The sequence below is a fragment of the Salmo salar genome, chromosome ssa11 (assembly GCF_905237065.1).
Source record: "Salmo salar chromosome ssa11, Ssal_v3.1, whole genome shotgun sequence".
In the NCBI taxonomy this organism is placed as follows: Eukaryota; Metazoa; Chordata; class Actinopteri; order Salmoniformes; family Salmonidae; genus Salmo; species Salmo salar.
The window spans coordinates 94,471,293-94,495,193 of record NC_059452.1 but is presented as its reverse complement, the minus strand read 5'-3'; the positions used below and the strand labels follow the sequence as shown (position 1 = coordinate 94,495,193).

General features: G+C 44.0%; 1 protein-coding gene across 4 annotated transcripts in view; it reads right to left on the bottom strand.

The window, feature by feature from the left end:
• nrxn2a (neurexin 2a) overlaps positions 1-23,901 on the bottom strand; it is a 402,746-nt gene that overhangs the window by 208,787 nt on the left and 170,058 nt on the right. For 2 of the 4 annotated variants that reach the window (XM_045690105.1, XM_045690103.1), the window contains exons 6-10: positions 20,590-21,031; positions 19,505-19,888; positions 17,764-17,967; positions 13,417-13,443; positions 173-292 (exon numbers count right to left, since the gene is read on the bottom strand). In XM_045690105.1, the coding sequence (XP_045546061.1) occupies positions 173-292; positions 13,417-13,443; positions 17,764-17,967; positions 19,505-19,888; positions 20,590-21,031 (1,177 nt within the window). The remainder of the gene's footprint in view (positions 1-172; positions 293-13,416; positions 13,444-17,763; positions 17,968-19,504; positions 19,889-20,589; positions 21,032-23,901) is intronic. The other 2 variants (XM_045690104.1, XM_045690106.1) reach the window with 1 other exon arrangement.

Sequence of the window (23,901 nt, the reverse complement as noted above, 5' to 3'; positions counted from 1 at the left end):
TATTTAGCACACACTTCAATCTAAAGCGACTTACAGTGAAGCTCCATGCTCTACCGACTGAGCTACAGAGGATCACAAACTGAACATGAAATGTTATTTGGTATTTAGTGTATTATTATGAGGATCACAGTTTCCCTTCATCTCATGGCTTGACTCGGCTCTCCCCTCCTACCTTCCACAGTCACATTGTCCACAGAGAGCTGCAGGTTCTTCCCAAGACGTACCACCTTCACTGAGTGCCACTCATTGTCGTTCAGCTTCTGTCCTGCTAACAGCATCTCTGGGCCTTTACCTGTGGAAAGGAAAGGAGGAAGTCACCAGCAGAGCACAGTAATAAAGCATATCTCTCTTTCCAAGAGATCCCTGGATAAAAGACACTTCCTGTTTAAAACATATTAACATACTATATCACTCATAAGCACACAAACACCTGCAACCTGGAAATGCCATTCAGAGAGGGCAGTACTGTATGTAAAGAAAAACTACACAACCTCTCTCAAATCAAATCAAATGTTATTAATCACATACACATGGTTAGCAGATGTTAATGCGAGCGTAGCGAAATGCTTGTGATTCTAGTTCCGACAACGCAGTAATAACCAACGAGTAATCTAACCTAACAATTTCACAACAACTACCTTATACACACAGTGTAAAGGAATGAAAGAATATGTACATACAAATATATGAATGAGTGATGGTACAGAACAGCATGGGCAAGATGCAGTAGATGGTATCGAGTACAGTATAAACATATGAAATGAGTAATGTAGGGTATGTAAACATATAAAAGTGGCATTGTTTAAAGTGGCTAGTGATACATCAAGATGGCAAGATGCAGTAGATGGTATAGAGTACAGTATATACATATGAGATGAGTAATGTAGGGTATGTAAGCATTGTTTAAAGTGGCTAGTGATACATTTTTTACATCAATTTGTACATTATTAAAGTGGCTGGAGTTGAGTCAGTATGTTGGCAGCAGCCACTCAATGTTAGTGACGGCTGTTTAACAGTCTGATGGCCTAGAGATAGAAGCTGTTTTTCAGTCTCTCGGTCCCTGCTTTGATGCACCTGTACTGACCTCGCCTTCTGGATGATAGCGGGGTGAACAGGCAGTGGCTCGGGTGGTTGTTGTCCTTGATTATCTTTTTGGCCTTCCTGTGACATCGGGTGGTGTAGGTGTCCTGGAGGGCAGGTAGTTTGCCCCGGTGATGCGTTGTGCAGACCTCACTACCCTCTGGAGAGCCTTACGGTTGTGGGCGGAGCAGTTGCCGTACCAGGCGGTGATACAGCCCAACAGGATGCTCTCGATTGTGCATCTGTAAAAGTTTGTGAGAGCTTTTGGTGACAAGACAAATTTCTTCAGCCTCCTGAGGTTGAAGAGGCGCTGTTGCGCCTTCTTCACCACACTGTCTGTGTGGGTGGACCAATTCAGTTTGTCCGTGATGTGTACGCCGAGGAACTTAAAACTTACTACCCTCTCCACTACTGTCCCTTCGATGTGGATAGGGGGGTGCTCCCTCTGCTGTTTCCTGAAGTCCATGATCATCTCCTTTGTTTTGTTGACGATGAGTGTGAGGTTATTTTCCTGACACCACACACTGAGGGCCCTCACCTCCTCCCTGTAGGCCGTCTTGTCGTTGTTGGTAATCAAGCCTACCACTGTAGTGTCGTCTGCAAACTTGATGATTGAGTTGGAGGCGTGCATGGCCACGCAGTCGTGGGTGAACAGGGATTACAGGAGAGGGCTCAGAATGCACCCTTGTGGGGCCCCAGTGTTGAGGATCAGCGGGGTGGAGATGTTGTTACCTACCCTCACCACCTGGGGGCGGCCCGTCAGGAAGTCCAGTACCGAGTTACACAGGGCGGGGTCGAGACCCAGGGTCTTGCGATTGCGTCGTCTGTGGACCAATTGGGGCGGTAAGCAAATTGGAGTGGGTCTAGGGTGTCAGGTAGGGTGGAGGTGATATGGTCCGCAGGTTTTGGTAGCGGGCTGTGTCAGTGGCACTGTATTGTCCTCAAAGCGACCAAAGAAGTTGTTTAAAGAAGTTGTTTAGTCTGTCTGGGAGCAAGACATCCTGGTCCGCGACGGGGCTGGTTTTCTTTTTGTAATCTGTGATTGACTGTAGACCCTGACACATACCTCTCGTGTCTGAGCCGTTGAATTACGACTCTACTTTGTCTCTATTCTGACGCTTAGCTTGTTTGATTGCCTTGCGGAGGGAATAGCTACACTGTTTGTATTCGGTCATGTTTCCGGTCACCTAGCCCTGATTAAAAGCAGTGGTTCGCGCTTTCAGTTTCGCGCGAATGCTGCCATCAATCCACGGTTTCTGGTTGGGGAATGTTTTAATAAACGCTGTGGGTACAACATCACCGATGCACTTGCTAATAAACCCGCGTATTCATCAATTTTGTTGTTTGACGCAATGCGGAACATATCCCAGTCCACATGATCGAAGCAATCTTGAAGCGTGGAATCAGATTGGTCGAACCAGCATTGAAAAGACCTGAGCGCGGGAGCTTCCTGTTTTAGTTTCTTTCTATAGGCAGGGAGCAACAAAATGGAGTGGTGGTCAGCTTTTCCGAAAGGAGGGCGGGGGAGGGCCTTATATGCGTCGCTTACTTGCACAATCTTTACCGATGTTGTCAAAGAGAAATGTCTGTAACCTATGAAATCTCAAATAAGTGTAAGAGCTCTGTCAATGGTTGTATAAACAAAATGTTTGTTTGAGTTGGGAGTGCTTATTACACAATTGTACTGTACTCATCACAAGTGCCAAAAAAGGAAAACCAGCCACGTCACAAACACCGACGTCTTGCTTCCAGACAAATTAAACACCTTCTTTGCCCGCTTTGAGGATAATACAGTGCCACTGACACGGCCCACTACCAAGGACTGTGGGCTCTCCTACTCCGTGGCCGACGTGAGTAAGACATTTAAATGTGTTAACCCTCGCAAGGCTGCCGGCCCAGACGGCATCCCTAGCCGCATCCTCAGAGCATGCACAGACCAGCTGGCTGGTGTGTTTATGGACATATTCAATCTCTCCATATCCCAGTCTGCTGTCCCCACATGCTTCAAGATGGCCACCATTGTTCCTGTAACCAAGAATGCAAAGGTAACTGAACTAAATGACTATCGCACCGTAGCACTCACTTCTGTCATCATGAAGTGCTTTGAGAAACTAGTCAAGGATCATATCACCTCGACCTTACCTGTCACTAGTCCCACTTAAATTTGCTTACCACCCCAATAGGTCCACAGACAAAGCAATTGCCATCACACTGCACATTGCCCTATCCCATCTGGACAGGAGGAATACCTATGTAAGAATGCTGTTCATTGACTATAGCTGAGCATTCAACACCATTGTACCCTCGAAGCTCATCATTAAGCTTGAGGCCCTGGGTCTCAACCCCGCCCTGTGCAACTGGGTCCTGGACTTCCTGATGGGCCGCCCCCAGGTGGTGAAGGTAGGAAACAACATCTCCACTTCGCTGATCCTCAACACTGGGGCCCCACAAGGGTGTGTGCTTAGCCCCCTCCTGTAATCCCTATTCACCCACGACTGTGTGGCCATACACGCCTCCAACTCAATCATCAAGTTTGCAGACGACACAACAGCAGAAGGCTTGATTACCAACAATGACAAGACAGCCTACAGGGAGGAGGTGAGGGCTCTCGGAATGTGGTGTCAGGAAAATAACCTCTCACTCAACATCTACAAAACAAGAGAGATGATCGTGGACTTCAGGAAACAGCAGAGGGAGCACCCCCCTATCCACATCAACAGGACAGCAGTGGAGAAGGTGGAAAGTTTTAATTTCCTCAGCGTACACATCACTGACAAACTGAAATGGTCCACCCACACAGGCAGTGTGGTGAAGAAAGCGCTACAGCGCCTCTTCAAACTCAGGAGGCTGAAGAAATTTGTCTTGTCACCTAAAACCCTCACAAACCTTTACAGATGCACAATTGAGTGCATCTTGTCGGCTGTATCACCGCCTGGTACAACAACTGCACCACCCACAACCGCAAAGCTCTCCAGAGGGGGGTGCGGTCTGCACAACGCATCACCGGGGGCAAACTACCTGCCCTCCAGGACACCTACAGCAGCCGATGTCACAGGAAGGTCAAAAAGATCATCAAGGACAACAACCACCCAAGCTACTGCCTGTTGACCTCGCTATCATCCAGCAGGCGAGGTCGGTATAGGTGCATCAAAGCTGGGACCGAGAGACTGAAAAACAGCTTCTATCTCAAGGCCATCACTGTTAAACAGCCATCATTAGCACAGAGAGGCTGCTGCCTACATACAGACTTGAAATCATTGGCCACTTTAATAAAAATGGAACACTCGTCACTTTAATAATGCCACTTTAATAATGTTTACATATCCTGCATTACTCATCTCATATGTATATACTGTATTCTATACTATCTATTGCATCTTAGCCTATGCCGCTCTGTCATTGCTCATCCATATATGTATATATTCTTATTCCATTCCTTTACTTAGATTTGTGTGTATTAGGTATGTGTTGTGGAATTTTGGGATATTACTTGTTAGATATTGCTGCGCTGTCGAAACTAGAAGCACATCCATTTCACTACACTCACAATAACATCTGCTAACCATGTGTATGTGACCAATAAATTGATTTTAAATGTTTAATTAATATCCACTGGTATATGACTCAAATCACGTCTCCTCTATATGAAATGGTATATCAACTCTTTAGACAACCAGCTAACAACGTGTAGTATCCAGAGGCTTGGCCGGTGGATAGAGTTTTATAGCTCCAGGATTTCTGCTAAATCCTCTGCTTTTTTCCCCAGCTCTCAAGGTTTGGTTTGAAAATAGGTCACAATGCGGAAGCTTTGCCACTGCAGCACAGTCAACCCCGATTATTGGCTATGCAATAGGCCGACACAGCAATTCAAAGGAGTTCTGACATGGCTAGGAAAGCTAATTGGCCATGCCTAAGCCGGACGGCCTCCAGGGGTTTGTCTGTCTAATTGAGATCAGGGTGTATGACAATAACAGGGGACATGGAGAGGACACTGGCTGGCTGCTACTGGGACGCTGCTACTTGGACCCTGCTTCTGGGACGCAGCAGCTGATGATATCAATTGGTTTCCAAGTACTTCACTATTTCCTCCTCTGGGAGAGAGAGGCCACTGGCTTCTGGCGTTTTACAGCAGAGCAAGTGTCTCGGCAGGGGGCAACATTCTAGACCAACTACAAAGTTATCTGACAAAGTAGCTATGGGACATAACACCGCGTTGTAACTCTGGGTGTCACAGGAACACATTCCCATAGTGTGACTGTCATGAGGCAGGGGGATTTCTCTCTCCATGTTCACACCCACACCCACACCCTTTTTACCCAACCTTCATATATCATGAGTCCTAAACCTTTCAGGAAGTGGTTATGTCTTCCTGCTCTTGCGTGATAGCTGACCGAGTGTTCACTAAGAACGATGTACAAACAAAAGGAAGCAGTCACACCATCTTGAAGGTTGAACTCTGACCCGTCAGGAGACATGACCGAGGTCATGTTGTGTGTCTAACAAAGGTTTCCTTGGTTCAACATCCCATGATGTTGGGCAGGAAAACACCCAACTCCCTCTCAGGAAAACATTCGTAATACATAAGGAAATGATAAAGTATTGACTTTTATCCCTACTCTTAAATACATTTCAAATGACGACTTGGGTCAACTTGGAGGAGAATGATAATTGTCTTGCAGGAGGGTGAGAGGAGAGTAGGCATGACAAAGAGTTGTCAGTCTTGGACTGAAACAGAACTTTAGGAAGCGGCCTCACGGAAAAACAGAGATGGAACGGTGACAAGGACTGGAGAAAAATGGACAGACCTACACCTTTGTGAAAAACGAATGGCCCACGAGAGTGGTGTTTTGGACATCTTCACACCATGTACTGCACCACAAAGCTGACTGCTCCAATAGAGGTCGTTACAACAATGTATATATAAATAATATGACATTTGAAAAGTCTTTATTCTTTTGAAACTTCTGTATGTGTAATGTTTACTGTTAATTTTTATTGTTTATTTCACTTCTGTATATTATCTACCTCACTTGCTTTGGCAATGTTAACATATGTTTCCCATGCCAATGAAGCCCCTTGAATTGGTACCGACGCGGGTCAAGGAGAGACAAAGAGAAAGGGAGAGGGAGGACCTGACCAGTGACTCAGTAAATATGACAGCATTCTCTGTGTTTCATCCTTGACAATTCGGCATTGCTTTATCAATCATAATCTTTGTGTTTATTTTAATTGTGTGTTTCTTAGGATAATAATAAACTCTATCTTTGTAAAGAAATGTGGTTTTCTCTTGTTTTGACAAATGCTGGCTCTAATACAATTAAAGACTTTATGTTTCCTTTAAAATTGTTGATACGAGACTTTAAAAACGTAGGCTAAACTACTAACTAGAGTTTCACGTTAATTGTTCCCTTTGAATAAAAACAATTACTGGTGCCCTTATGCAATGTTATTAATTTAGAATAGTAGGCAAATTATTTAATTAAGTCACCAATTATAACCAATTATTAGACCACTAAAGTCCCTACAACCGGTACATAGTCATCTTATAACATAAAACTCAGCTTTAAGTACTATTGACATGTTTGATTACAGTATCCAACAATGACAACTAATCTTAGAAACGGTGAGGCATGGGGCAGAGCAGTGCTTTTCCAATATGAAACCTTGTTACAATTGTAAAACAACAATATACTGTCGGTCTCTTTTCAGATCATCATGTCTATTATCCCCAAATAACCTTCAGATCTTAGTATGGATCCCCAGTCATGTTCCTCTTTATTGACTGTGGGTTTATGTCCTACAAAACCCACTTTCACCTACTAAATCAACACAACAGTCTACTTTACTGAGCAGTTGGAGGGAGGTACAGAGAAATATTTACAGAGCGGAGGAGATGGGACTATTCATCTGAAGTGAACTGTGTTAAAGCAGTGTTGGTCTGGTCTCCGAGGTGGGCTCCCCTGCCATCTAATAATTGAGCCTCAGCCCAAACACCTATTCTGTGATTCAGCGGAGAGCAGCTCTGCCAGGATCAAGCACATTCACATTTTAGAGGAGTTCGCAAGCAAGTGATGCAAGGGCTGTATAGTGGTGGGCTGAAAAGTAAGAATTCTGGTGTGTCAGAAAGCATAGAAATCACTAGATATCCACAGTGAGGTGAAGTGCTTTTTTATGTCTACACACCCTAGCTGGAGATTGCAACCTATCCCCTTCATTCCCAACACACTTGTATCCTAAGTCAAGTATTTTTCATTGTCGTTTTACTAAGACCAATATCTCAAATACTATTTCAAATATCTAAATTGCTTTCACATACATTTCGAAGTAAGTATTCAGATATATAAAAAAATACAATATTGGAATGTACTGTATTTGGAAAAACACTTGGAAAGTATTAGCATGTATTTGAAAATACAAAAATACACTGACTCAAATACACTCCCATGAATTTAACCCAGGTATTTGAAAATAGTATTTGAAAATACTTTCAAATACAGTGAGGGGGAAAAAGTATTTGATCCCTACTGATTTTGTATGTTTGCCCACTGACAAAGAAATGATCAGTCTATAATTTTAACGGTAGGTTTATTTGAACAGTGAGAGACAGAATAACAACAAAAAAATCCAGAAAAACGCATGTAAAGAATGTTATAAAATGATTTGCATTTTAATGAGGGAAATAAGTATTTGACCCCTCTGCAAAACATGACTTAGTACTTGGTGGCAAAACCCTTGTTGGCAATCACAGAGGTCAGACGTTTCTTGTAGTTGGCCACCAGGTTTGCACACATCTCAGGAGGGATTTTGTCCCACTCCTCTTTGCAGATCTTCTCCAAGTCATTAAGGTTTCGAGGCTGACGTTTGGTAACTCGAACCTTCAGCTCCCTCCACAGATTTTCTATGGGATTAAGGTCTGGAGACTGGCTAGGCCACTCCAGGACCTTAATGTGCTTCTTCTTGAGCCACTCCTTTGTTGCCTTGGCCATGTGATTTGGGTCATTGTCATGCTGGAATACCTATCCACAACCCATTTTCAATGCCCTGGCTGAGGGAAGGAGGTTCTCACCCAAGATTTGACGGTACATGGCCCCGTCCATCGTCCCTTTGATGCGGTGAAGTTGTCCTGTCCCCTTAGCAGAAAAACACCCCCAAAGCATAATGTTTCCACCTCCATGTTTAACGGTGGGGATGGTGTTCTTAGGGTCATAGGCAGCACTGCTCCTCAACCAAACACGGCGAGTTGAGTTGATGCCAAAGAGCTCCAGTTTGGTCTCATCTGACCACAACACTTTCACCCAGTTGTCCTCTGAATCATTCAGATGTTCATTGGCAAACTTCAGACAGGCATGTATATGTGCTTTCTTGAGCAGGGGGACCTTGCGGGCGCTGCAGGATTTCAGTCCTTCACGGCGTAGCGTGTTACCAATTGTTTTCTTGGTGACTATGGTCCCAGCTGCCTTGAGATCATTGACAAGATCCTCCCGTGTAGTTCTGGGCTGATTCCTCACCGTTCTCATGATCATTGCAACTCCACGAGGTGAGATCTTGCATGGAGCCCCAGGCCGAGGGAGATTGACAGTTATTTTGTGTTTCTTCCATTTGTGAATAATCCCACCAACTGTTGTCACCTTCTCACCAAACTGCTTGGCGATGGTCTTGTAGCCTATTCCAGCCTTGTGTAGGTCTAAAATCTTGTCCCTGACATCCTTGGAGAGCTCTTTGGTGTTGGCCATGGTGCAAAGTTTGGAATCTGATTGATTGATTGCTTATGTGGACAGGTGTCTTTTATACAGGTAACAAACTGAGATTAGGAGCACTCCCTTTAAGAGTGTGCTCCTAATCTCAGCTCGTTACCTGTATAAAAGACACCTGGGAGCCAGAAATCTATCTGATTGAGAGGGGGTCAAATACTTATTTCCCTCATTAAAATGCAAATCAATTTAGAACATTTTTGACATGCGTTTTTCCGGATTTTTTGTTGTTGTTATTCTGTCTCTCACTGTTCAAATAAACCTACCATTAAAATTATAGACCGATCATTTCTTTGTCAGTGGGCAAACGTACAAAATCAGCAGGGGGTCAAATATACTGCTCAAAAAAATAAAGGGAACACTTAAACAACACATCCTAGATCTGAATGAAAGAACTAATCTTATTAAATACTTTTTTCTTTACATAGTTGAATGTGCTGACAACAAAATCACACAAAAATAATCAATGGAAATCCAATTTATCAACCCATGGAGGTCTGGATTTGGAGTCACACTCAATATTAAAGTGGAAAACCACACTACAGGCTGATCCAACTTTGATGTAATGTCCTTAAAACAAGTCAAAATGAGGCTCAGTAGTGTGTGTGGCCTCCACGTGCCTGTATGACCTCCCTACAATGCCTGGGCATGCTCCTGATGAGGTGGCGGATGGTCTCCTGAGGGATCTCCTCCCAGACCTGGACTAAAGCATCCGCCAACTCCTGGACAGTCTGTGGTGCAGTGTGGCGTTGGTGGATGGAGCGAGACATGATGTCCCAGATGTGCTCAATTGGATTCAGGTCTGGGGAACAGGCGGGCCAGTCCATAGCATCAATGCCTTCCTCTTGCAGGAACTACTGACACACTCCAGCCACATGAGGTCTAGCATTGTCTTGCATTAGGAGGAACCCAGGGCCAACCGCACCAGCATATGGTCTCACAAGGGGTCTGAGGATCTCATCTTGGTACCTAATGGCAGTCAGGCTACCTCTGGCGAGCACATGGAGGGCTGTGCGGCCCCCCAAAGAAATGCCACCCCACACCATGACTGACCCACCGCCAAACCGGTCATGCTGGAGGATGTTGCAGGCAGCAGAACGTTCTCCACGGTGTCTCCAGACTCTGTCACGTCTGTCACGTGCTCAGTGTGAACCTGCTTTCATCTGTGAAGAGCACAGGGCGCCAGTGGCGAATTTGCCAATCTTGGTGTTCTCTGGCAAATGTCAAACGTCCTGCACGGTGTTGGGCTATAAGCACAACCCCCACCTGTGGACGTCGGGCTCTCATACCACCCTCATGGAGTCTGTTTCTGACCGTTTGAGCAGACACATGCACATTTGTGGCCTGCTGGAGGTCATTTTGCAGGGCTCTGGCAGTGCTTCTCCTGCTCCTCCTTGCACAAAGGCGGAGGTAGCGGTCCTGCTGCTGGGTTGTTGCCCTCCTACAGCCTCCTCCACGTCTCCTGATGTACTGGCCTGTCTCCTGGTAGCGCCTCCATGCTCTAGACACTACGCTGACAGACACAGCAAACCTTCTTGCCACAGCTCGCATTGATGTGCCATCCTGGATGAGCTGCACTACCTGAGCCACTTGTGTGGGTTGTAGAATCTGTCTCATGCTACCACTAGAGTGAAAGCACCGCCAGCATTCAAAAGTGACCAAAACATCAGCCAGGAAGCATAGGAACTGAGAAGTGGTCTGTGGTCCCCACCTGCAGAACCACTCCTTTATTGGGGGTGTCTTGCTAATTGCCTATAATTTCCACCTGTTGTCTATTCCATTTGCACAACAGCATGTGAAATTTATTGTCAATCAGTGCTGCTTCCTAAGTGGACAGTTTGATTTCACAGAAGTGTGATTGACTTGGAGTTACATTGTGTTGTTTAAGTGTTCCCTTTATTTTTTTTAGCAGTGTATTTTTTTCCCTCACTGTATACACACATTTTCAAACATAGTATAGACTAAGGAAAGGGCTGGTTTGCATAGTCACAGCCACACTGAAGGAGTGAGAAGTAGTTTTCTCCACTCTGCTGACAAGTGTTTTTCCCGCTCATACAGTAATAAAGGCATAGTGCACAAATTTGGTGGAAATAATAATAATAATAATATATATATATATATATATATATATATATATATATATATATATATATATATATATATATATTATCTCCTCACCATTCTGCTCTCTAAATAATAGATGATTCCATCTGTGTTATTTCATAGTTTTGATGTCTTCACTATTATTCAACAATGTAGAAAATAGTAAAAATAAAGAAAAACCTTGAATGAGTAGGTGTGTCCAAACTTTTGACTGGTACTGTATGTTAAAATGATGTTTATCTTCCATTGATGAACTATTAACCATGCTTAAGACATGGATCATTTCTGTTGAGAATGCTATATTATCGTGTTTGGTCCTTGTGTTATGTACCTACTGTAACCGCATTGCTCTCGATGACTGTTCTCCTTGTGTTATGTACCTACTGTAACCGCATTGCTCTCGATGACTGTTCTCCTTGTGTTATGTACCTAATGTAACCGCATTGCTCTCGATGACTGTTCTCCTTGTGTTATGTACCTACTGTAACCGCATTGCTCTCGATGACTGTTCTCCTTGTGTTATGTACCTACTGTAACCGCATTGCTCTCGATGACTGTTCTCCTTGTGTTATGTACCTACTGTAACCGCATTGCTCTCGATGACTGTTCTCCTTATGTTATGTACCTACTGTAACCGCATTGCTATCGATGACTGTTCTCCTTGTGTTATGTACCTACTGTAACCGCATTGCTCTCGACGACTGTTCTCCTTGTGTTATGTACCTACTGTAACCGCATTGCTCTCGATGACTGTTCTCCTTGTGTTATGTACCTACTGTAACCGCATTGCTATCGATGACTGTTCTCCTTGTGTTATGTACCTACTGTAACCGCATTGCTATCGATGACTGTTCTCCTTGTGTTATGTACCTACTGTAACCGCATTGCTATCGATGACTGTTCTCCTTGTGTTATGTACCTACTGTAACCGCATTGCTATCGATGACTGTTCTCCTTGTGTTATGTACCTACTGTAACCGCATTGCTCTCGATGACTGTTCTCCTTGTGTTATGTACCTACTGTAACCGTATTGCTCTCGATGACTGTTCTCCTTGTGTTATGTACCTACTGTAACCACATTGCTATCGATGACTGTTCTCCTTGTGTTATGTACCGACTGTAACCGCATTGCTCTCGACGACTGTTCTCCTTCTAAAATATAAGATCTCTATTCACCTTAAAAATACGGTTTACTATATGCTACTGTAAACATGTTTGTGATACTAGTATGTTGTAGGTTGCAGACGCTGTGGCCTTAGGAAGACAGTGCACCTTGGTGAGCCAATCAGGACCATGGACAGCTTCCCACCAGAATACCCTGCGGCAGAGTATACAGCCCTCTATACACTGGCTGAGGCAATCAGCCTGAGACAACATGGTGGGGAAAAGGTGTGAGCCATTACGACCTAGTCAGGTACCTGTGGTGTTTCTTATTTATGACTGTTACTACTGCCTATACTGTATACAACAGATAACCTCCGCTTTGGGCCTACATTGGGCAACATCCACCCATTCATTTTTTCCCCCCTCCTGTTTTGTAAATTGTGCCGGTTCCTCTCTATGCTTACCTCCTAGCATAACTCCAATTATGTTTTAAAATGGTGCTTGTAAGTGGTCAATTCACAGCATGTTTAAAATGCACAACAAGTTTTGGCCTAAAGAAAGGCTCTCCCAGATGGTCGAGGGCTCTAATTGACTATAATTTAGTTTAACTACTGGCTAATTTTGTCTGTTTAAAGTCAATTAAGATGTTTATTTTTTTTTTACTGCCATTAAACTTCAATCCATCTAAATGTATAGGACAACTATGCAGCAACATACTTAAGGTTGCTATTTAAGGTAAAACATTTACTCTGTACACAATCTGTTGTCACGGTCTCACCTGTATAAAATGATTGAAGGAAAGTGGATGTAGAACAGATCTTCTTGCCCGTAGTAAAGAAGGTTTATACCTGTACTGACCAACATAAAAAACTAAGTAGTTACATGCATCTTTCTTTGAATCCTAATAAATTGATTTGAAAAACTCAATTGTAAGGACAACAGTTCAAATAGGTCACACCCCCCCTCTCCCCGAAAGCCCAATGGTATATTGCCATCTGGTGGTAAAGTATATTACTGCTGGAAGTTAGTAGCAGGGACTGGGAGCTACTGCCACTGTCGTCTCTATGAGAAGCACTGAGCACCCATAAACAGATGGTCTTTTTCTGTTGTAAAGAACAAGGGATCATTTTGTTATTCTGAAATGTGTTGCTTAGAGGATGAGTTTACCAAAGGATGTTCAGCTTTATACAGTATTTGATACTTTCCTTACAGTCCCTTACATTTTCAAGACAACCATGTGATTGTTGTACTTCATGGGGATAAATATTTCATATGGCTAATGTTAAATTCATTTAACAGCATTAAAAGTAAAACAGACAGTGAGGTATAGGATACAGTTGTTCTGAAGTAGAGTTAAACATGATAGGAGTAACTTACTGAGGTTACAGTCTATCCTGATACAATCTGGTGAGAGAGAGAGAGATGGTGAGATAAACAAATTATATATAAAAGAAGATAAAGTAAAAATGTCACATCCTTCAAGGTACATTCTGCAGTTTCTTTAGACAGAGACCACCATCCGGGGACAAGCTCCAGAGTCAAAACCAGCCTTTTCCTCACCATAGCCACCAATCAGCACCCACTAACATATGAGCTGAGGGAGGTAACGTTACCTCTCTACTACACTCAGGAGAACCAGTAATGTGCAGTGCCTTAGGAAAGTATTCAGACCCCTTCCCCTTTTCCACGTTACAGCCTTATTCTGAAATGGATTCGATTTTTTCCCCCTCATCAATTTACACATAATACCCCATAATGACAAAGTGAAAACAGGTTTTTATAAATGTTTGCAAATGTCGAACAAATAAAAAACTGAAATACCTTATTTACATAAGTATTCAGACCCTTTGCTATGAGACTTGAAATTGAGCTCAGGTGCATCCTGTTTCCATTGATCATCCTTGAGATGTTTCTAATACTTCATTGGAGTCCACCTGTGGTAAATTCAAATGATTGGACATAATTTGGAAAGGCACACATGTCTGTATAAGGTCCCACAGTTGACAGTACAATTCAGAGCAAAAACCAAGCCATGATGTCAAAGGAATTGTCCGTAGAGCTCCGAGACAGGATTGTACCAAAACATTTCTGCAGCATTGAAAGTCCTCAAGAACACAGTGGCCTCCATCATTCTTAAATGGAAGAAGTTTGGAAGCACCAAGACTCTTCCTAGAGCTGGCCGCACGGCCAAACTAAGCAATTGGGGGAGAAGAGCCTTGGTCAGGGAGGAGACCAAGAATATGGTCACTCTGACAGAGCTCTAGAGTTCCTCTGTGAAGATGGGAGAATCTTCCAGAAGGACAACCATCTCTGCAGCACTCCACCAATCAGGCCTTTATGGTAGAGTGGCCAGACGGAAGCCACTCCTCTGTAAAAAGCACATGACAGCCTGCTTGGAGTTTGCCAAAAGGCCCCTAAAGGATTCTCAGACCATGAGAATCAAGATTCTCTGCTCTGATGAAACCAAGATTGAACTCTTTGGCCTGATTGCCAAGAGTCAAGTCTGGATGAAACCTGGCACCATCCCTACGGTGAAGCATAGTGGTGGCAGCATCATGCTGCGGGATGTTTTTCAGCGGCAGGAAATGGGAGACTAGTCAGGATCGAGGGAACGATGAATGGAGCAAAGTACAGAGAGATTCTTGATGAATACCTGCTCCAGAGTGCTCAGGACCTCAGACTGTGGTGAAGGTTCACCTTCCAACAGTACAACGTCCCTAAGCACACAGCGAAGACAACGCAGGAGCGGCTTTGGAACAAGTCTCTGAATGTCCTTGAGTGGCCCAGCCAGAGCCCGGACTTGAACTTGAATCTCTGAAAGAACTGAAAATAGTTGTCCAGCGATGCTCCCCATCCAACATGACAGAGCTTTAGAGGATCTGCAGAGAATAATGGGACAAACTCCCCAAATACAGGTGTGTCAAGTTTGTAGCATCATACCTCAAAAGACTCGATTGCTGCCGAAGGTGTACAACAAAGTACTGAGTAAAAGGTCTGAATACTTACAGTACCAGTCAAAAGTTTGGACACCTACTCATTCAAGGATTTCTTTATATTTACTATCTTCTACATTGTAGAATAATAGTGAAGACATCAAAACTATGAAATAACACATATGGAATCACGTAGTCACCAAAAAAGTGACTACGAGACTTTTCAAAGTAGCCACCCTTTGCCTTGATGACAGCTTTGCACACTCTTGGCATTCTCTCAACCAGCTTCATGAGGTAGTCACCTGGAATGTATTTCAATTAACAGGTGCACCTTGTTAAAATTTAATTTGTAGAATTTCTTTCCTTCTTAATGCGTTTGAGCCAATCAGTTGTGTTGTGACAAGGTAGAGGTGGTATACAGAAGACAGCCCTATTGGGTAAAAGACCAAGTCCATATTATGGCAAGAACAGCTCAAATAAACAAAGAGAAACGACAGTCCATCATTTCCTTAAGACATGAAGGTCAGTCAATACGGAACATTTCAAGAAAGTTTCTTCAAGTGCAATCGCAAAAACCATCAAGCACTATGATGAAACTGGCTTTCATGAGGACCGCCACAGGAATGGATGACCCAGACTTACCTCTGCTGCAGAAGATAAGCTCATTAGAGTTTACATTCTCATAAATTGCAGCCCAGATGTATGCTTCAGAGTTCAAGTAACAGACGCATCTCAACATCATCTGTTCAGAGACTGTGTGAATCAGGCCCTCATGATCGAATTGCTGATAAGAAACCACTACTAAAGGACACCAATAATAAGAAGAGACTTGCTAGGGCCAAGAAACACGAGCAATGGACATTAGACCGGTGGAAATCTGTCCTTTGGTCTGCTTGGTTCCAACTGTCATGTCTTTGTGAGACACAGAGTAAGTGAACGGATGACCTCTGCATGTGTGGTTCCCACTGTGAAGCATGGAGGAGGAGGCGTGATGGTGTGGGCGTGCATTGCTGGTGGCACTGTCAGTGAGTTATTTAGAATTCAAGGCACACTTAACCAGCATGGCTACCACAGCATTCTGCAGCGATACGCCATCCCATCTGGTTTGCGCTTAGTGGGAATGTCATTTGTTTTTCAACAGGACAAAGACCCAAAACACACCTCCAGGCTGTGTAAGGGATATTTGACCAAGAAGGAGAGTGATGGAGTGCTGCATCAGATGACCTGGCCTCCACATTCACCCGACCTCAAGCCAATTGAGATGGTTTGGGATGAGTCGGACCGCAGAGTGAAGGAAAAGCAGCCAACAAGTGCTCAGCATATGTGGAAACTCCTTCAAAACTGTTGGAAAAGCATTCTAGTTGAAGCTGGTTGAGAGAATGCCAAGAGTGTGCAAAGCTGTCATCAAGGCAAAGGGTGGCTACTTTGAAGAATCTAAAAATCTAAGATATATTTTGATTTGTTTAACACTTTTTTGGTTACTACATGATTCCATATCTGCTATTTCATAGTTGTGATGTCTTCACTATTATTCTATAATGTAGAAAATAGTAAAAATAAAGAAAATCCCTTGAATGAGTAGGTGTGTCCAAACCTCTGACTGGTACTGTATGAAAATGTGATATTTCTGTATATATATATATTCACACATTTTCAAACATAGTATAGACTAAGGAAAGGGCTGGTTTGCATAGTCACAGCCACACTGAAGGAGTGAGAAGTTTTTTTCTCCACTCTGCTGACAAGTGTTTTTCCCGCTCATACAGTAATAAAGGCATAGTGCACAAATTTGGTGGAAATAATATATATATATATATATATTATTTAAAAACAAAATACATCTATCCTCCCCATTCTGCACTCTGAATAACAGAATAGCTACATAGTCATTATGGCTTACCATTACCTGCAATGAAGGCTACGCTATGTACTACTACATACTACCATGCTAGTGTGGCTGAGGTGTGCTCTGGAGCTGTCAACCATCACAGAGCAGTGGATACAAACAGCCAAGGACCAGACTCACTAGCTACAGACGTACTGGGCCTGTTGTACACCATGACAATGTACACTACCAGTCAAAAGTTTGGACACACCTACTCATTCAAGGGGTTTTCTTTATTTTTACTATTTTCTACATTGTAGAATAATAGTGAAGACATCAAAACTATGAAATAACACATATGGAATCATGTAGTAACCAAAACAGTGTTAAACAAATCAAAGTATATTTTATACTTTGAAGAATGTAAAATCTAAAATATATTTTGATTTGTTTAACACTTTTTTGGTTACTACATGATTTCATATGTGTTATTTCATAGTTTTGATTTCTACACTATTATTCTACAAGGTAGAAAATAGTAAAACAAATATATAAAAAATGGAATGAGTAGGTGTGTCCAAACTCTTGATCGGTACTGTTTGTGTCATGATGGTACAGTACTGTATGTTTTTCAGTGAGCTGGCCTCTCTGACTGTCTGTTCCTAGGACTGCAGACACACAGGCCATTGAAGGGCTGAAAGGGTTGGGGGATGGATCAGCTAGCGACTGACCTGGGCATGGGTCAGAGAGATAGAGGGAGGGGGAGAGGGAGAGAGAAAAAGACAGGTGAGAGAGAGAGAGTAGAAGAGAGACAGGGAGAGTACACAGGAGATAGAGAGATGTACATAGATGATGTGTATGATAGAGAGAAGAAAGGGTAAGTAGGACAAGACCTCTCTCATTACATCACTCTCACTGAGAAGCTGCAAGGACTCAAAGGCCTAGAGTTAGTGTTGTTAGCATTACCCAGGTTGACGGTGAGTTTGACACGGCCCGCGTCCAGCTCCAGACGCAGGGTATCAGCTGAGTCCTGGGAGGTGGTGGCCAACAGCAGCCCAAAGGCCCTCTGGGACATAAAGCGTAGCGCCACGTCCTCAGCCTCCGTGTGCACGCTGACAGGCAGCATCACCTTCAGGTACATGCTGCCGTCGTAGCTCAGCACCGTGGCCTCTGTGTGTGACACCCAAAGACAGGGAAACAGGGTTAGCTAATGTTTTGGTCACAAATGTTCTCGTACAGTAGAGAACCTTTTCCTACACACTCAACAATGAATAAGCACATGATTCAGAATAAATTAAGAATTCAATGTAAGATGTGATCTTTGCTGAACCACATCTAACAGTGTTTTTCCATGTATGCCTGCTGGTCAGTTTCCTGCAGCAACACTAGATGGCAGGAAAAGCCTGTAATACACCACACAGCTCTGTTATGTGATGCCTCTCTAATCATCCTCTTCTCATAGATTTCTATTCAGGCCACAAATAGGATGAGGATTCCATTTATATCCCTCAACGTTATCAGCCAAATGGCTTCACAATGGGGTTCCTCTCCTCTCTGTGAGAAAGATCTCTGTGGTAGATGCAGGGTGATTTAGACTTATGGAGAGCCCACCGCAATACTGATGAACCACTGATACCCAGCAGTGAGTGGCATTCAGCAATTTATTCCTCACGTTCTGCCACTTCACTAACAGATCACTAATGGAGTGGGAAGTTACCCCTTGAATGACTCACATAAATGTGATTTAATTTACATTGTCTCTATGAAATATCTGAAAAGTTTTGAAAAGTTTTGCGGTATCATTTCAACCGGGAGCAACATTCCCCATCCCGCTGTCCCTCTCTCACTGCTCTCACAGTTTCCCCATCCCGCTGTCCCTCTCTCACTGCTCTCACAGTTTCCCCATCCCGCTGTCCCTCTCTCACTGCTCTCACAGTTTCCCCATCCCGCTGTCCCTCTCTCACTGCTCTCACAGTTTCCCCATCCCGCTGTCCCTCTCTCACTGCTCTCTCAGTTTCCCCATCCCGCTGTCCCTATCTCACTACTCGCTCAGTTTCCCCATCCCGCTGTCCCTCTCTCACTGCTCTCACAGTTTCCCCATCCCGCTGTCCCTCTCTCACTGCTCTCACAGTTTCCCCATCCCGCTGTCCCTCTCTCACTGCTCTCACAGTTTCCCCATCCCGCTGTCCCTCTCTCACTGCTCTCACAGTTTCCCCATCCCGCTGTCCCTCTCTCACTGTTCTCACAGTTTCCCCATCCCGCTGTCCCTCTCTCACTGCTCTCACAGTTTCCCCATCCCGCTGTCCCTCTCTCACTGCTCTCACAGTTTCCCCATCCCGCTGTCCCTCTCTCACTGCTCTCTCAGTTTCCCCATCCCGCTGTCCCTCTCTCACTGAACTCAGTTTCCCCATCCCGCTGTCCCTCTCTCACTGCTCTCTCAGTTTCCCCATCCCGCTGTCCCTCTCTCACTGCTCTCACAGTTTCCCCATCCCGCTGTCCCTCTCTCAATGCTCTCAGTTTCCCCATCCCGCTGTCCCTCTCTCACTGCTCTCAGTTTCCCCATCCCGCTGTCCCTCTCTCTCACTGCTCACACAGTTTCCCCAACCCACTGTCCCTCTCTGTCACTGCTCACACAGTTTCCCCAATCCACTGTCCCTCTCTCTCACTGCTCACACAGTTTCCCCAACCCGCTGTCCCTCTCTCTCACCGCTCTCACAGTTGGGACCCAGGTAGCCCGTGCTGGTGCAGTCACACACATGACGGTTCCAGCCCTCACGGCACTGCCCACCGTTGCCACAGACGTCTCTGCCACACCTGATGTGTGTTTCCCTGGTGCAGAAGCTGCTGACTCCAGAGGCACTCTGGATCTCTGCCAGTCTCCTCAGGTCCCGGCTCCGCCCATCCATGAACAGGTCTCGCATGCAGCCCACGTAGCCCAGGTTGAGGGGGGCCGTCCAGACTTCTGGGGGGAGGATGAGGCGCTGGCGTGCCTCGGGCAGACCACCCAGGTACATATCACCCTCCAGGTCTAAGATCTCATTGCCTTCATCCGCAGAGAATGGTGTGCTGCGGCTGTTCACCGAGATGAAGCCTGAAGGAAAAAACAGAGTGAGTCAACTAGTATCAAGGCTGTCTCACCTCACTGTATGTGTGTTTGAGAAAATGTGCAGGTGTGTGTGAGTAATGGGTGTTGGTGGAGGAGTGGGAAGATAAAGTGAGAGTGTGAGTTCCTGTGTTGCTATTGGAGGATGTAATAAACACAGTGGTTCTAGCTATTCATTGGGATATAACATTAAACAGAAGAGGATATCCACAAGGTATACCAGGTGTAAAACTGTGGAATGACTAATGAAGAAGAATGTCTCAGGTCTTTGTCATAGCATAATCCTCTGTTACCAATAAGCTGTAAGCAAACCGGCTGGAATCACTGGGCTCGGCTAATGAGGACAGACATTTCCCCACATGAGGTAGGTGACAGTATAATTGGCCACTTGCAAAATAGGTTAAGGCAATTTATGAAATGTCATACATAGATTATAACTGCTAAAAATAAGACTGTAATTAAAACTGGATATGCACACAGCATCTCTGACTGCAGCAAAGAAACATAAAAAGTAAGCTAAAATATGAGTGTCTCTGTATAGTTATAGTGAATGTAATTTCACAAGCCAGAAACTTTGTCATCTCACTATGGGACATGCCCCAATTAGGCTCACTGGTTGAAGCCTTATTCAATCACACATAACAGGCCAATCAGAGCTTATCAGAACCATCATGTGTGCTTCCCCTCACCCTTACGCCCCTCCCTCTGGAAGTCCACGTGGCACCACTCCCCATCGTTGACCCTCTTGTTGCTGGCCTTCATCTTGATGCTGCCAGAGCCCATGTCCATCACCAGGTAGAGAAAGCCGTCCATTAGCTCCATGGCAAAGTAATCAGCCCTGGCCTGCCTGTCCGCCTGTCTGTCTGGGTCCTGCAGACGTCCGTCCCCGTGGCTGAACAGCAGCAGGCCGCTGGGCTCCGTGGTCCGGAAGTCAAAGGAGATGGAGCCGGTCTTCTTGGTGTTCCACCTGGGCAGGGTGAGGTAGGAGGCAGGCGTGTCGAAGGTGACTGGCTCCAGGGCAGCCACATCCTCACAGCGGAAGGTCAGGTCACCGTGAACACTGACCTGAGGGTCCCGCTCTGCAGCCAGACGAGACAGCTCCAGTCTGAACTCATTGTTCTTGTAAACCACCTATAGGGACAGGAACAGAGGACAGGACTGTCACTGAGTGGGTGGCTGCGGAGAGACCACTTTCTGTCCTGTTATTGACCTCATTCCTCACTCTTTTCTGTGATTGTACTCAATACTAAACCTTAAAATTCAAGCAACAATTTGCCATTCATTGAAACTGTTTCTATCTATGAAATGTGACAAAAGATTCCACTGTGTAATTGTATATATTTTTTTACATTCAGACTTCAAACAACAACATACATAATGCCATGAATCATTACTAGACATTCACTCCAGACATTACAGAATACATGACTGAATACATCACAGAATACATGACTGAATACAAAACATCAGATCATAAAGAGAATCTCCCTGCCTGCCACCCTGCCTGTCTGTCTGCCTGCCTGTCTGTCTGCCTGTCTGTCTGTCTTCATGCCTGCCTGCCTGTCTTATATATATATATATATATATATCTATATATATATATATCTATATATAAATGTTTTTTACCCCTCCACCACCCCACTCTTCGGAGGACAAATATCTTAAAGTTTTTTTTTTTTACAGATTGTCTGCTACATATACATACATTTTACATATACATTTTACATACACATTTTACATACAGTTGAAGTAAGAAGTTTACATACACCTTAGCCAAATACATTTAAATTCAGTTTTTCACAATTCCTGACATTTCATCCAAGTAAAAATTCCCTGTCTTAGTTCAGTTAGGATCACCACTTTATTTTAAGAATGTGAAATGTCAGAATAATAGTAGAGAGAATGATTTATTTCAGCTTTTATTTCTTTCATCACATTCCAAGTGGGTCAGATGTTTACATACACTCAATTAGTATTTGGTAGCGTTGCCTCTAAATTGTTTAACTTGGGTCAAACATTTTGGGTAGCCTTCCACAAGCTTCCTACAATAAGTTGTGTGAATTTTGGCACATTCCTCCTGACAGAGCTGGAGTAACTGAGTTAGGTTTGTAGGCCTCCTTGCTCGCACACGCTTTTTCATTTCTGCACAAATCTTCTATGGGATTGAGGTCAGGGCTTTGTGATGGCCACTTCAATACCTTGACTTTGTTGTCCTTAAGCCATTTAGCCACAACTTTGGAAGTATGCTTTGGGTCATTGTCCGTTTGGAAGACCCATTTGCGACCAAGCTTTAACTTCCTGACTGATGTCGTGAGATGTTGCTTCAATATTTCCACGTAATTTTACTGCCTCATGATGCCATCTATTTTGTGAAGTGCACCAGTCCCTCGTGCAGCAAAGCACCCCCACAACATGATGCTAACACCCCCGTGCTTCACGGTTGGGATGGTGTTCTTTGGCCTGCAAGCCTCCCCCTTTTTCCTCCAAACATAACAATGGTCATTATGGCCAAACAGTTCTATTTTTGTTTCATCAGACCAGAAGACATTTCTCCAAAAAGTACGATCTTTGTCCCCATGTGCAATTGCAAACCGCAGTCTGGCTTTTTTATGGCGGTTTTGGAGCACTGGCTTCTTCCTTGCTGAGTGGCCTTTCAGGTTATGTCAATATAGGACTCGTTTTACTGTGGATATAGATACTTTTGTACCTGTTTCCTCCAGCATCTTCACAAGGTCCTTTGCTGTTGTTCTGGGATTGATTTGCGCTTTTCACACCAAAGTATGTTCATCTCTAGGAGACAGAACGCCTCTCCTTCCTGAGCGGTATAATGGCTGCGTGGTCCCATGGTGTTTATACTTGCGTACAGATTTGTACAGATGAACGTGGTACCTTCAGGCGTTTGGAAATTACTCCCAAGGATGAACCAGACTTGTGGAGGTCTACAATTTTTTTTCTGAGGTCTTGGCTGATTTCTTTACATTTTCCCATGATGTCAAGCAAAGAAGCACTGAGTTTGAAGGTAGGTCTTGAAATACAGCCACAGGTACACCTCCAATTGACTCAAATTATGTAAATGAGCCTATCAGAAGCTTCTCAAGTCATGACATAATTTTCTGGAATTTTCCAAGCTGTTTAAAGGTACAGTCAACTTAGTGAATGTAAACTTCTGACCCACTGAAATTGTGATACAGTGAATTATAAGTGAAATAATCTGTCTGTAAACAATTGTTGGAAAAATTACTTGTGTCATGCACAAAGTAGATGTCCTAACCGACTTGCCAAAACTATAGTTTGTTAACAAGATATTTGTGGAGTGGTTGAAAAATGAGTTTTAATGATTCCATCCTAAGTGTATGTAAACTTCCCACTTCAACTGTACATGGTACTTTTACATAAAGCAGTCACATAACAATAATACATTACCAAACATAAACTCTTTAATCCCAACCCTCAGCCACTCTCAGCCCATCACACCTAGCACCATAGACCACCCTCGTTTGGTTTCCATGTGCCATATATTTTTCAATTGTGCTGTGATGTTTTACATAATTTTTGAACATTTCTAGTCGTATATTATCCACAGATTGTGAGCTAAAGATGAAAACCTTTCCTTCGAGTATTATTATATTATTTATTGACCAACTTTCCAAATCGCCCAACACTGCTAATTGTAAGGTTCATTTTAAGTGCATGTTGTGATTTTTTAACAATTCTGCCTGCCTGTCTTCATGCCTGCCTGCCTGTCTGTGTCTGTCTGCCTGCCTGTCTGTCTGCCTGCCTGTCTGTGTGTCTGCCTGTCTGTTACATGTATACTGTTCCTGTGTGCAGATGGAGGCAGTAGGCAGGCACAGCTGAACATGTTTTTCATTTTCACACCAACGGCACTTGCAGTCAAAAGCTGACTGATGCCCTGCTTCAGGGTGAGATCTTTAGTGTCTCTCTGAATCAAAATACACTAGGCAGCAGCTTGGATTCACACGATACCATTACCAGTAATCGCC